General features: G+C 40.1%; 3 protein-coding genes across 4 annotated transcripts in view; 1 reads left to right on the top strand and 2 right to left on the bottom strand.

Annotated features, from left to right (window-relative positions):
- Nucleotides 1-204: 204 nt before the first annotated feature.
- Nucleotides 205-1218, top strand: Ssl (Suppressor of Stellate-like). Its single transcript, XM_068290850.1, has 3 exons — nt 205-320; nt 383-967; nt 1029-1218. The coding sequence occupies exons 1-3, from the start codon at nt 310-312 to the stop codon at nt 1168-1170; spliced, it is 738 nt and encodes a 245-aa protein (XP_068146951.1). The 5' UTR covers nt 205-309; the 3' UTR covers nt 1171-1218.
- A 1878-nt stretch (nt 1219-3096) lies between these two features.
- Crtp (Caldesmon-related protein) lies at nt 3097-6177 on the bottom strand. Its single transcript, XM_068289985.1, is given in 3 exon segments — nt 3097-3992; nt 3994-5193; nt 5246-6177. Coding segments are annotated over 3 exon segments (2751 nt in total). The 5' UTR covers nt 6021-6177; the 3' UTR covers nt 3097-3216.
- Nucleotides 6178-8224: 2047 nt separating this feature from the next.
- Nucleotides 8225-12997, bottom strand: part of LOC137576868 (5-hydroxytryptamine receptor 1A) — a 50730-nt gene continuing 45957 nt past the window's right edge. Inside the window, exons 5-9 of one of the 2 annotated variants that reach the window (XM_068290200.1) lie at nt 11858-11930; nt 11349-11764; nt 11133-11264; nt 10759-10884; nt 8225-9607 (exon numbers count right to left, since the gene is read on the bottom strand). In XM_068290200.1, coding sequence (XP_068146301.1) covers nt 8825-9607; nt 10759-10884; nt 11133-11264; nt 11349-11764; nt 11858-11930 — 1530 coding nt within the window. In that variant the 3' untranslated portion in view covers nt 8225-8824. The remainder of the gene's footprint in view (nt 9608-10758; nt 10885-11132; nt 11265-11348; nt 11765-11857; nt 11931-12997) is intronic. The other variant, XM_068290201.1, reaches the window with a different exon arrangement.

The raw sequence follows: 12997 nt of genomic DNA, 5'->3' as shown, positions 1-12997 counted from the left end.
ATTTGACTAGAGTATAATTTTAAATGAGAAGTATTTTAGGATGATAGACTATTTAGGAAATACCTTTATAGGTATTCTTCCTCTTTAAAAGTATTTAGAAAACCTTAAGTCAAGTTTAAGTTAAAAAGTCTCTAGATTGTTTTCGAGTTTTTACAAGTTAACGAATTGTCACAGCTCAAAATCAAATCTCACAGGGCTGTAATTTTTGTCGATAAAACCCGATGAACAACTCTAGCCATGGGTTAAAATTCCCAAATGTCAATGATTAACTTTTAGTAATTCGCAACACTTCTGGAGACACATACGAGAATGTCATACAAGTAAGTAAGTTAATAAATTGTTGGATCCAACTAATAATTGTGATATTTTTATGAATAAGTAGCAGTAGTACAAATAACGATTCGTCGGTATCGGTGGTTGGCGATACAAGTTGGATCAATTGGTTTGTTGGCCTACGAGGAAAGGAGTTTCTTTGCCGTGTGCCGAATGATTATATTAGGGATAAATTCAATTTAACTGGACTGGAGACATCGGTGGTCAATTTTAATCGCACCTTCAATTTGATTACGGAACCGGAGTTTAATACAGACATTTGGAAACATCTGTGTGAATCCGTGGCTGAGGATGCTGCGAAATTGTATGGCCTAGTCCATGCTCGCTACATTGTGACAATGAGAGGCATGAATGACATGTGCCTGAAGTATCATCGCGGAGATTTTGGAGTGTGTCCACGTATCTTTTGCAGTCGAAATGGTAAGGGCCAGCATGTATTGCCAATTGGACGCTTCGATTACTATAGTCAGTCGCATGTGAAGATCTATTGTCCTTGCTGTAAGGATATATATCATCCACGTTCACGTTGCGGCATGTTAGATGGCGCCATGTTTGGCACTAGTTTTCCGCACATGTTTTTTATGCAATTCCCTGAATTTCGCCCAGAGGAGCCCAAGGAGAGTTACACACCACGGTGAGTCAACCTTTTTGTGAGGTTTTTGATTCCGTTTTCTAATAAATATTTTTTCGTCCAGTCTTTATGGTTTTAAGCTGCACATGTCAGCCCTAAATTCATTGCACACATTGCCAGAAGCCAGTGAAAAGTCAACAAGTAACAAATCTACACCGAAATCAAGTGTTCGTCGTCCAACTGGGCGTCGATTGACTTATAAATAACCTGTGGATGGCTTCAATAAAGACTCTCGCTCTTCTTGTGTAGTATAATTGTGATGGTCTGTTTCTTTTTTATTTATATTTTAGAATAGTCTTACCGAAAATGACTTTAAGCGGTTAAGAGATTTCTACTTGGCTCGTAAGCAGCTAAGCCGATAAAATGAAGGTTTTCAACAGGAACTGTTCAACAGTTCTACTTTCTATACCCATTCTAGGCATCTGGCTAAGCCAATAAGTCATGGCACGATTATTATTTACTGCTATTTGGCTTTTTATGCTTCGCCACACACTTACAATGTCGGGTGCCTTAAGCTTTCGCTTTCGCCTTCGTCTTGGCCCTTAGCACAAGATTCTCTTACACTTTTCACACTTAATTTCATTAAGTAATTTTTCATAGAGCAACTTTTATTGAGTTTTAAATTGCTTGAGAGTAAGAACGAGAACGAATGAGAAACGAAGAGGGAGCAAGCACATTGTTTTACATTACAATTGCGTTGGGTATGCCAGGAATGCCACTTGCCCACATTACGTATACGTAATGCCTTTTCTTTCTTATTGTCTTTGCCTTGTTCTTTTGTTCTTCACCCCTTTAGAAAATTTCTTAACCATTTCTCTCACTTATTTCACACCACTTGTTGCTTTTGCTTCATTTATTAAAAATTTATCGTTTTTGTTTTGTGTGTTTGTATGTAAATCAATTGTGTTATTGTCTTGCCATTTGTTTCAACAGATAGATGAAAAACTCCTTTAAAAATAAACAGCAAGAAAAGATTTGTTTTTACGATTTAGTTTACTAAAATTCAATCAAATAGTAAAGAAGGATTTTGTATTCAATTTATCGAATGGAAAGAGAAAGAGATTCCGTATACTCTAGTGGAGAGGGGAAACTTATTTGAGGATCCAAAATTCTTTTCAGTGTATTGGAAAACTGCTGTTTCTAAAAAATGTTCTCACTACTTCTATTTCATAAACCGCTGTTATTATGCTATTATCCAGTTTGAGTTTTCAGGAAAATTTACAATAGTTAGTCTACGGCGATGCTATTAAACTTTTCTTTCACTTTTTGTGTGTGTGTTGGTAGGTTTTTGAAGGTCTCTGATTGCCTGGTTGATGCTAAGCTATTAATGCCACAAATTGGTTAACTTTGGCAGCCGACAAAACTTTTCATTACTTTGACAAAGTGATGGCCATTGCCCAGCCTTTGGTTAATTGAAGCTTTGCGCTCGACTAAGCGCCAAAGACTGCAAAGTTCTAACCGGTTACTGATTAACCCTTCGGGAGTTGCATCTTGGCGAACATTTTTTGTGTGCTTCACCGTAATTATACTGATGAGATTGCTGACCAGAAAAAGAGAGAGAGAGAGATGCAGATTGTAGCAAAAACTGACCTCGAAGTGTTTGGGTTCATCAGCCGGGTTAACCGGGGACTAAATTAAGTTATGGTGCTGTTACGCTTGACATGTCCACTTCGCTCCACCCACTCTGCTAATAAGCTAAATGAAAACAAAAATGAATGTCAGTCAGTCGCAAATTGATGAAGACGTAGACCAACGCGCGTAACCTAATAACTTTGTCCACGCATTAATTGGAATTTATGGAGCACTTTCTGGCCACTTGTCCACTGTATTCAAGTCCAGCTCCAAGCATCCACTCCGTCCGCTCTCTGCTGCTAAACAAAGCGCGTGAGCCCAAGTGCCAAGTGTCACTGGATGGAAGGGTTGCAAGCAAGCGACCCTTGCCTGGACCCTGGCAAATGGAAGTCGAGAGAAAGAATGGAAAAAAAACTTTTGCGCCAAGTTTAAGTGCTTTTAAAAAACCATTAACGTCATTTCCTGTGCTGTCTGTGCCATGGCGTCGTCATAGTCTACCAATGATTCCTTTTTCTGCCCGTTGTGGGTTGTGTGGTTTTACCTACCCTCTTTACGTCTCATTTTGATTTTCTATTTTATATATTTGCTGACTCAAGAAAGGGATAAACATCGATATAAATAGAGGAATTGAAACGTAAATTTTGCAAATTGGTTGGCCTTTTTTCGTTTTTAGCGGTGTTTTATCGCTTTTTTTCGAATTGTGTGGCTGCCTGCTGCAATGAACCAGATCCCCAAGTTCCTTTTGGATTTGGTATAGGTGCAGGCACGTTTTGTCCAGCAGGCGGTCCTCCTGCAAAAGCGCTGGGACGCCTTGCTGGCTGTGCATAGTGAGTGGCTTGGACTCTCACTGGTCTTTTACTCGAATTTCCATTCTGATTGGCAATATCAGCTGCACGATTTGGTCCTGGCACTTGAACTGTAATGCCTGAGAGACGCTTGGCAGATTGAACTGTTTGAAGGAGTAAACTCTTCAAGGGTCCAGTGCGAATGATTATTTGGGCTTGTCGAATGCCTGTAGAATGATTTTGTCCAGTAGCTGGTCCAGTTTGAGCGGGCTTGGTAGTTTGGGCCTTTAGAGGACCATCACCCCAAGTGCCTTTAGGATTTGGAATTCCAGCTGGGCGATTTTGACCAGGAAGTGGACCACCTGTAAATCCACTTGGACGCTTGGTCGGCTGTTGAGCTTGAATGGGTTGAGTCCTTAAGGGCCCATCGCCCCATTTCCCTTTGGGATTGGGCACATCTGCGGTACGATTTTGTCCGGGAAGTGGACCACCTGTGAAACCACTTGGACGTTTGGTAGGCTGCTTTGGAGGGGGCAGCGCCTTCAGTGGACCTTTGCCCCATGTTCCTTTGGGATCCGGAATATCGGCCGGCTGATCTTGACCAGGCGCTGGACCACCACTGAAACCACTTTTAAGAGTCTCTGCAGGTTTTGATTTGCCTTTGCTTTTCTTTTTTGGAAGTAACTTTCTCTTCTGGTTCCCCACTGGGCGCAGGATTCGATGAGACCTGAATTGAAATTGGGACAGGTACAAGTACATCGACCTTGTCCTTGTGTGGTTGAGGTGGGCCTGGTGTAGGCGGATTTTCTTCAATTTTCAATCCATTAAGAACTTTGCGCACCACACTTATCATTTTACATTTTGCATCGGAGAGCCTAACGTTTGCCGGAGGATATGTATCCACTGGCGGCACAGGTGGCGGTCCTTCTTCTGTGCACTTCACGAAATCCACTTTACTATTGGGTTGCAAATTATTTTCACGAAAACATTTGATGGGACATGTTGAAACGCAAGGTTTATAGGGTCTCTCGACCGATGCCATTTTCTGTATCTTAATTGCATTGCAGTAGATCTGATGACGATCGTGCTCCATGGCCTCTTGGCACTTTTCGCGCTGCTCGTATTTACGATAGGCCATATCTGCCTTTGAGACAAAACCAGGCCAGCAATAGTCCCGCAATTTACTACGCCTAACCACCTTTGACTCGGGACGCAAATCTAGATTATTCTCCCGTCTATAACGTTCTGCAGCCATGGCTATGGGATAGACAGGACGACCGACTTCACGAGATTTCTCCATGACATCTACCGCCTGGGCAAAAAAGTTCTTATCATCCTGTAGATACTGGTCGTCATTACAGTCACTAATGCGCATCAGTTCGAGACGACGTTGCTCCATGAACTCGTCTCGCTGGCTGTAAAGAGTCTTACGTAAATCGCTCTTGATCTTTTCCTGATTACATTCTTCTAGTATATTGAATTGCCTATTGGCCTCGGAGTTCTTTAAACGTCTCGCAAGCTCAAAACGTTTAATTTCTTCTTCATGTTGGCGTTTCTCTCTGGCCAATCGTTGTTCTTCCAGTTGATAGGCTTTGCGCTGCCTTGCTAATTCTTTTATCTCACATTGGCGACGTTCTTCATCGACATTGACCTCGAATTCATAACGATCTTCCTCAACGTGTGTTCTTTCATCAGCCTGCCGTTTTTTGGCTTGTTGCATTTGACAAACACGCACAGCTCGAGCCTCTCTAGCGGCTATTTGATCGGCTCGTATCTGCTTCACATGGGTGTTGTAGCGTGAACTTAGATTCCGACTAGCCACCAGATAGACACAGTTTCGACGGTCATCAATCGCATCGCAAACTCGCTCATCTAAAAGTAGAAACTTAATGGATGGAAAGGGTATTTGCCTCCTAATACTTACGTTCGGCCCTTTCTGCCTTCTCTTTGAGGGCCTCTTTGTAGGCTTTGCGACCAAAATCATGTCGGCGTGCCCTCAATTCCTTAGCTGCCTTTTCCTGTTCGTTTATTATGCCTTGGCATTGTACTCTTTCCATGGCACCCTCGCAAAGCTCTTGCAAGCGGGTCTCATACTTACGTCGGCATCTTTTCTGCAAATCACGCATCAGATCATTACGGAATGTCTGCACTTTGGCCTTCTCCTGTGCCACCACTTCGGCCTCAGTGGCTTTGGTAAAGGGTATCAATATCTCGGGACATTGTTGTTCGTCCAGCTTCTGCTGATCGGCGGCTGCTTGAGCAATCTCTCGATTAACAGCCTCGTTGTAATGTCTCTGATGGATTAAATCGCTCTGCAGCAATGCCTGATGTACGGCTCTTGGTCCGGGTTTCAGTTGTTCCAGCATTTTATTGGCTCGCACAATCCGCTCCCTACGCAAATGATCTTGTAGCAATTTGGACTCATTCTCCTGCTGTTGGTCTGCCTCGGGTATTTGGTACTCTATTGTCGCCTCTGCCTCGGCTTTACGTTTCAAAATATTTTCCTTGAATAAACTGCACAGATGATCGTTACCCTCTTTTAGATATTGTCTATAACGACGTTCCTCTTCGATGGCTGCCAATTGGGCCAGTTTCTTCTCATGCCTTGATCTCGACTGTATGTCATTAAAGCGTTTGGCCGATATCACCACAGGACGCAAGGGCTTGGTCAAGGAACGTCGGTGCCTCTGTTTCTCCATGTTATTGTTTAGAACATAAACTTAGCTAAGTCATATAATAATTGTTGAATCGAAATCTGCAAGGGTAAATAATATAGCCACTAATCTCTAAGTTGAAATAAGTTGCATTGAATTTCAGTGATTTGTGTAGCTTAACTTGATTTTTGTAAAAGTAATTGGCAACGCCTACTGCTAATTATAAATCGCAAAAGTTGCAAAGAGAATATTTTCGTTAAATAGAAGATCAGCAATATGAAGATTATTAATTCTTCATACAATTAGTTCAGAGTGAGAGGTCACTCGTTTTTGCATATGATTATAGAATCTTATTATAGAATCTTCTTGAAGAAGTGCAAAAAGTTAAAATCTAAAAAATAATCTGAGTAAAGTTTATACAGCCTTTGAATATAATTATTTGTTTAACCAATTTAAAATCCATTTAAAAATTGTTGTTTAAAATAAAATACGATTGTCTCATAAAAGCTAATTATTCAAGCTCAAGTCAAGTGCTTAAACATTTTCATTTTTCACTCACACAGAATCCTTTTGACTTTGCCCCAATTCCAATTTGCCATCCATCCTGAATGTGATGACCAAAAGTTTTGCCTTTGCCGCAATTAGATAAACCCCAATTAGTGCCTTCTTTTTGGCCTGTTTAATCAAATTAGGCAAAAATCTTAGTGGCCTGGCCAAGAGGAGCCCAACCAATTGGTGCAAGGAGTCAAATTCTCCAATTACAACTACAATTCTCATGCCATCCGGTGAAAAAAAACTTCCTCTCAGATGGCCAACAAATGCGAATCAAGAAAGAAAAACACAAGATATGGGAGTAGATGGGCGAGAGATCAGACCAGACCAGACTTGAAACTTGGCTTTCATACGAAAAGTTTCTTTTATTTGCCACCGAAAAATTACAGGGCGTGAATATGGTGGCCAAAATCCACTGGGCAGCAAACACCGGCGATTATTGTTACAAAATGCAGCAGAGCGTGTAATTTTTAGTCCAAGGGATCACCAAAAAATGAAAACAGCAAATGAAAAAACAGCACCAACCCGCGAGAGGAAAAAAGCGAGAAAAATGTGATTCCAAACTCAAATTCACATTCAGGTTCAGATTGAGATTCAAATTGGCCAAAGAAACCCATGTCGCACAGTGGTACAGGGTTGAGCAAGACTAACTCTTAACCCCAAGCATGCAATGGGTTGGGAATGGGATAAAATTAATTACAATGAAATCAAAATAAAGTAATGGTCGAATAATTGTGGCTTTGAATAATCATTATGTACGGATAAATACATTTTATCTAGTTGAGATTTCTCTGATGGTCCCAGTGTGCATTATTTCCTCGCATTCGGGACAAGTTTGTGAACCGTCTCGCGTCTCCTTCCCTTGGGGACTGTTGGCGCTCAATGCCTTGACTTTGAAGGGGGATTGGGAGAGGGAAGCTGAGAGAGGGAGCTCGGTGGCATTTTCGGGTATGGCTTCTGAAAATTGTTTTGTGAAAATTAGTTTTTAAACTTTTGTGTTCGTTTGGCGCGTTTTCTTCCAAAGTGCCGCCGTATGCGAAATTAATTTGCATTTTTGTCATCTCGTTTTGGCATATAAAAAATCAAATTTGAATAATTTTTAATTTATTTAGGTTTATTCGCTTTTTCTTAATGCGTTTTTTGCACTCATTCCCATCTGTTTTTTCTATTTGTTTGTGTAATTGAGATTTCTTTTTGTTGTTATTTTTGTTATGGGTCATTTTGTTTGTTTTTTTTTTGAATTGGTTTCAATGTAATTGCCATTAAATTGACTTGGCAGAGTGACAGAAAGGAAGGACGAAAGAGAGAGAGAGAGAGATGGTGAGAGAGAAATTGAGTGAGAGAGAGAGAGAGTGGGGACAAAATTTTAAATAAATATGATAGCAATATCCAATTGATATTTGATTTATTTTAAATTTATTTCATATATATATTTTTTGGTTTTCCTTTTGTATTTGAAACATTCTTTTCGAATTGCTTGGTGGCATATTTTTTATACTATACTAAATGGGTTTCATATATATACTATATTGTTTTAAGTACATATCTAATATTTGGTTTCGGTATACATATATTCATGTATATATATTTAGTCTAAACTAAAATTCATTTTGAATTTACATTCAGTTAACTGTTACTTTTAATTATTAATTTTGTTTTGATTATTTTTTAACATTGATTTTTGGTTTTTTTTTTTTTTTTGTTACAATTACACACAAAACACATCAACTCATTTAAATTCTTGACAATCACAAAAGTTAGGATTTGATTCGGATTTAGATTTTTTGTTTCTAGCTTAGACATTGATTAAAGTAAAGTGTTTGATTCAAGCTATAACTATGGTTAATCATTGAATTTTTGCTTTCGGATAGATTTTACTTTGGGATAATACAAATATATTTAGACACACACACGCACACACACACATACATAGACACACACTCAAATGACCTATGAATCTTATAGATAGACTGACATGCACTCAACTGTGGTTAGACCCGCTCGACTTTTCACTCGGTTTTTTGCTTCTACCAATTTTTCTCGTTCCCTTACTTTCGGTACTCGGCTAATGGCAATGCTGTAGTTGCATCTGTTGGCATTGTTGGTGGTGGACTATGACAGGCAACCCGAATCCTATTCAGTCGCAAACTGCCGCCCATGACGCCATGATGATGACCATGACCATGTCCAAAAATAGTCTTCGCGCTCTTGTTGCCTCCTGATGCTTGCTGATGCAATGGATGATGTAAACATTTACGAGCCATCTGACTATTGGCGAGTATAACGTCCTCTGCGTACTAAATATCCGGAATACTACGACCAGCAGCCAATTTGTTGGATATATCAGCGCCCCCACTTGCCACCAAATTGGCAGCTGCCGCCTTACTTTTGGCACAATTCGCATCGTGAAAGAGATGCTCACATAGCTTTGGCTCCGAGTTGGAAAATTTACTTAATTCTGCAGCTGTGGCCTCTTGCCCCAGATTTAGGTGCAGATCACTATGTTTACTGAACGACGTCGTTTGATGTTGTTGCGGCTGATGTATTTGATGATGTACCACCTGCTGATGATGCATTGAGTGTGCCGGCATTTGATGCTGTGGGTGATGCATCTGATAATGCGGATAATGTATGGGGAAATTCTTTTGCATGGCACTAAGATTGCCCGAACTGACTGTTCGCTCTAGAATTTCACCCCAATACTTCTCACTGAGACCTTCGATATCGGGGCGCATGGTGGCATAAGCATCACTGTTGGCAGTGGCATTAGCCTGGGACTGTGGATGGGTATGAGCGTGACCGCCTACGCCAGTGAGAGTTCCTCTAATGTATTGAGAGGCGCTGCGACTCAAACTATTTGCGCGAGAACGAGCACAAATGCCAAGTACAGAGCCGCCAATAGTGGTACCAATGCCACCCACCGCTCCTCCTCCGGCAGAAGTTCCACTACTCTGGGTCTGTCCTGGTGGCCGAGATGCCGGCGGTTCTGGGGGCATCGGAAGTGTTGTGATTTCGAAATCGTTTGCATTGATGTGACAACAGGCTGATTTGTGTTCGGGCGTATCCTCATGGGGAAAACACTGCAACGACACATAAATTCAACTTTTAGTTTTGCGCTGTTCAAACAAAAATTAATAAGCATTTTAAATTCCCATTTCCTCATGATACGCACAAAATCCACCATCATAAATCTACAAATAGCCAAATGGCCTGCACTTGTACGAGTTTTTGTTTTTGGGTGAGCTCTTCAGGAAGTAAATCATACAACTTGACTGCACTCTAGCGAATGGCCACAGGGCCGAATGCTGTGGGCGGAGGCGTAGGGAGGGGCTGCATGCCGCATTGGATTTTCTCTTTCATAATTCAAAATCACTTTTCACTATGCGTTTGCATAGTTGTTGTTCGAAACACACAGCCAGAAACACAGCGCTCAGTTCAGCTTCCACCTTTTTTGTTGGTGGGATTTATGAGATTAGAATCATTCGTTATTCCCTCCCCCAACCTGCCCACTCTACAAAATGTTGCACAAAACAAAGTAACCTAAGCTGCAAGTGAACAGCATTTTGTGTGTGTTTTTTGGTTGAAAATTTCAACTCAAAAGATAAAATCCTCGAAAGTATGAGTGGGACAGAAAGAGATGCAGAAATCAGGGTCAATGGTCGAGGCTCGAGAGTCAAGAGTGAAACCAGCAGCAAATCAATCAATCAATGCTACAGACAGTATGCTATACAAGATCATATAGTGAAAGAGTAGTCAGGAGTGGATCTACGACGAGGAAAACTTGAAAATAGTTCATATTTATTTGTAAGGAATTAACCATTTGCTATTCGAAGAGGTATTTCGTAAAGACTAATTCTCTTAGCACCTAAATGAAGTGAAAATACTTTGACTTTGCTTTTTATACTGACCAAGAATGAAAATGCTTTATTAGGTCTCCTTCTAACAAATCCTGTACCCACTACAAGGGAAGAACACTACTCTGTTGGTTTAATTTTATAAATCTGTACTTCACAAAATGAAAATTAATAATAATAATAAATTAAAATAACTAAAAAGCAACTCTAACAAGTTGAAATTCAATTCGCCATCATCAAAACGAATGCCAAATAACTAACAGCTCAACCAATATAAAAAAAAAATTATAAAAAAGGGAAAGAAAATTCTGTCTAGAACATTGAAAAATCGAACTATGCCAATTGGGAAAATGAAAATTGAAATCAAATTTACTCACTTTGTTGGGCATCAATTGACGGCTAAGACGACGAAAATCGGAATTCAGTAGCCAGTACATGAACGGGTTCCACAGGCTGTTGCTCAGGGCTGTCCAAGTGACCAAGAAATCCAAGAATGGAGGCAACTGCAACAAACACACACACACACACACACACACACACGAAAATGAGAAAATGTATTGCTGGGAGGGGAGTCTTGAAAATAAACAACAACAAACGGTAGCAAAAAGAAAAACAACTTGTAGAAATCAATGCTTATGAGGCAGACGTGTAGTATGAGCAATATAAGCAAACTGATTACGTATGCGCCACGTTGTGCAGAACGGAGGAGAAGGAAGAATGAGTGAAATGTGCAAAAATCAAAACTACTTGCCTTGGAGCCAGTGCATGCGGTGACAATCTCTTGAATGGTCCATGGTGTGACCATAACAATGAATCCCAATGATATGGCCGCCATGGAACGTGATGTGGAGCCACTTGAATTCTTCTCCTGGATGGGCACAATCTGTAATAACATTTGCAAGGCATTTAACAATGTAATTAAATGAAATTTTAAGCGTTTCCTCCAGTCTGCACTACTTTGCCTCACCTTTTTGGTAATCTTATTTGTCATGTTGGGCATGCCGACCAGACCCATGCCCATGGCCATGCTCAGATGGTTCATAACTGGTGGTCCATGATGATGATGATGATGCGGATGATGTGAATGCCCATGGCTACCGCTACCTTGTCCGAAGAGATGATGTTGCAGCTGCTGCTGTTGTTGCTGTTGCTGGTGCTGCTGCTGAGCCGGATGGGGATGAGGATGCGGATGATGGACAGCCGCCGTCAATGGCATTGTTGGATCATTTAGGCGAAATCGACTCATATGAAAACTGGAGCCATAACAGTACATCAGTACCATGGTGGTGGGAAAGTATAGGGCACATGTCGATAAAATCCGATACGAGGGTTTACTATAGAATGGCTCGCATGCCATTAGACCCGTGTGGTTGAAATAGTAACCTGCATTTATAAATGTACATGCATATATAATATAAGTTTATATGCATATAGATAGTCACGTAAATGAGCAGCTGCATTGTGTGTTGGACTTACCTTTGGGTAGTACAAGAAAACCGAACACCGTCAGACTGATAATCCACGTTAAGCTCAAAATGGCCACACAGCCCTGTAAATTAGAAAACATGAAATTCTGTAGTTTACTTCAACTTGTGGTTCAGTTTTGCTATTCTTGTTGTTGCTGTATTGTTTGGTCAGCTCCTTGCTCGGTCAGTAAAATTTTACCCCCAGCTGTTGTTTGATTTATGAGTGATGTGGAATTCAAGGGACTTAGATGCAAGGGATTTACCTACTGACAAACTAGGTGGCTGCTGTTGCTCTCAATTTTGTATAATTACCAATCAAAAATGCATTTCTATGTTATCTAATGTTTCCCCCTCCACAAAAGCACCTAATCATTCTGTAAATGGCCACTGCAGCATTTCATAATTGAATGTAAAAGGTTTCTAACTATAATTTCCAGAAACGTGTTGGAGTCATTAGCAGAAGGAAATGTATTCAGAATTAACAATTGTACATTAAATTGTGGCAAATTCCCTTCTTTGCCTTAAGTAGCTGTTCATTTATTTGGCAAATGCTGAAATCGACTAAAACAATTATGATTTAAATCTCTAAAATAAAACAACAATTATACATATGTGCTCAGGACTACATAAATTCGAATCTACCAGGACAGTTTAATAAGTCTGAAAGTCATTAAAATTAGTTTTTTAATTCACATTTGACAGGTGCATCTGGACTCACCACAAAAATGCAAAAAAGTGAAATTTTTCAGACAGAGAAGAAGGAAGTTCCCTCGCATAGAACACTTTTTTATCACATCGAATGTATTCTAATATGGCCAAGTAACTCATCTGCTTACTTTAAAGTACATTAAACTTAATTTTCCTCTGGTTTGTTGAATACTTTAAGGTAATTGTCTTTAAAATAAATGCCATGAGGCAAAGTTAAGGGGTGAGGACATCAAACGACTGCAGCACCTTATAGCCGCAACTTTCACAAAATATTTTGTAACAACAAAAATAAAAAAAAAATTAAAAATACACAAACAAACAGACAAACAAACGGAAAAACTAAGAGACTCACACACTTTTTGGTCGAAAAAAGGCAAAACTCGAACCAGCAAATGGAATTAAAAACTTTTGATTACGTTGAAAACATTGAGGCAAAGCCAAC

The sequence above is a fragment of the Drosophila tropicalis genome, unplaced genomic scaffold, assembly GCF_018151085.1.
Source record: "Drosophila tropicalis isolate 14030-0801.00 unplaced genomic scaffold, ASM1815108v1 contig_593, whole genome shotgun sequence".
Lineage (NCBI taxonomy): Eukaryota > Metazoa > Arthropoda > Insecta > Diptera > Drosophilidae > Drosophila > Drosophila tropicalis.
Note: the sequence above shows the minus strand (reverse complement) of the source record. Positions and strands in the feature narration are given on the sequence as shown.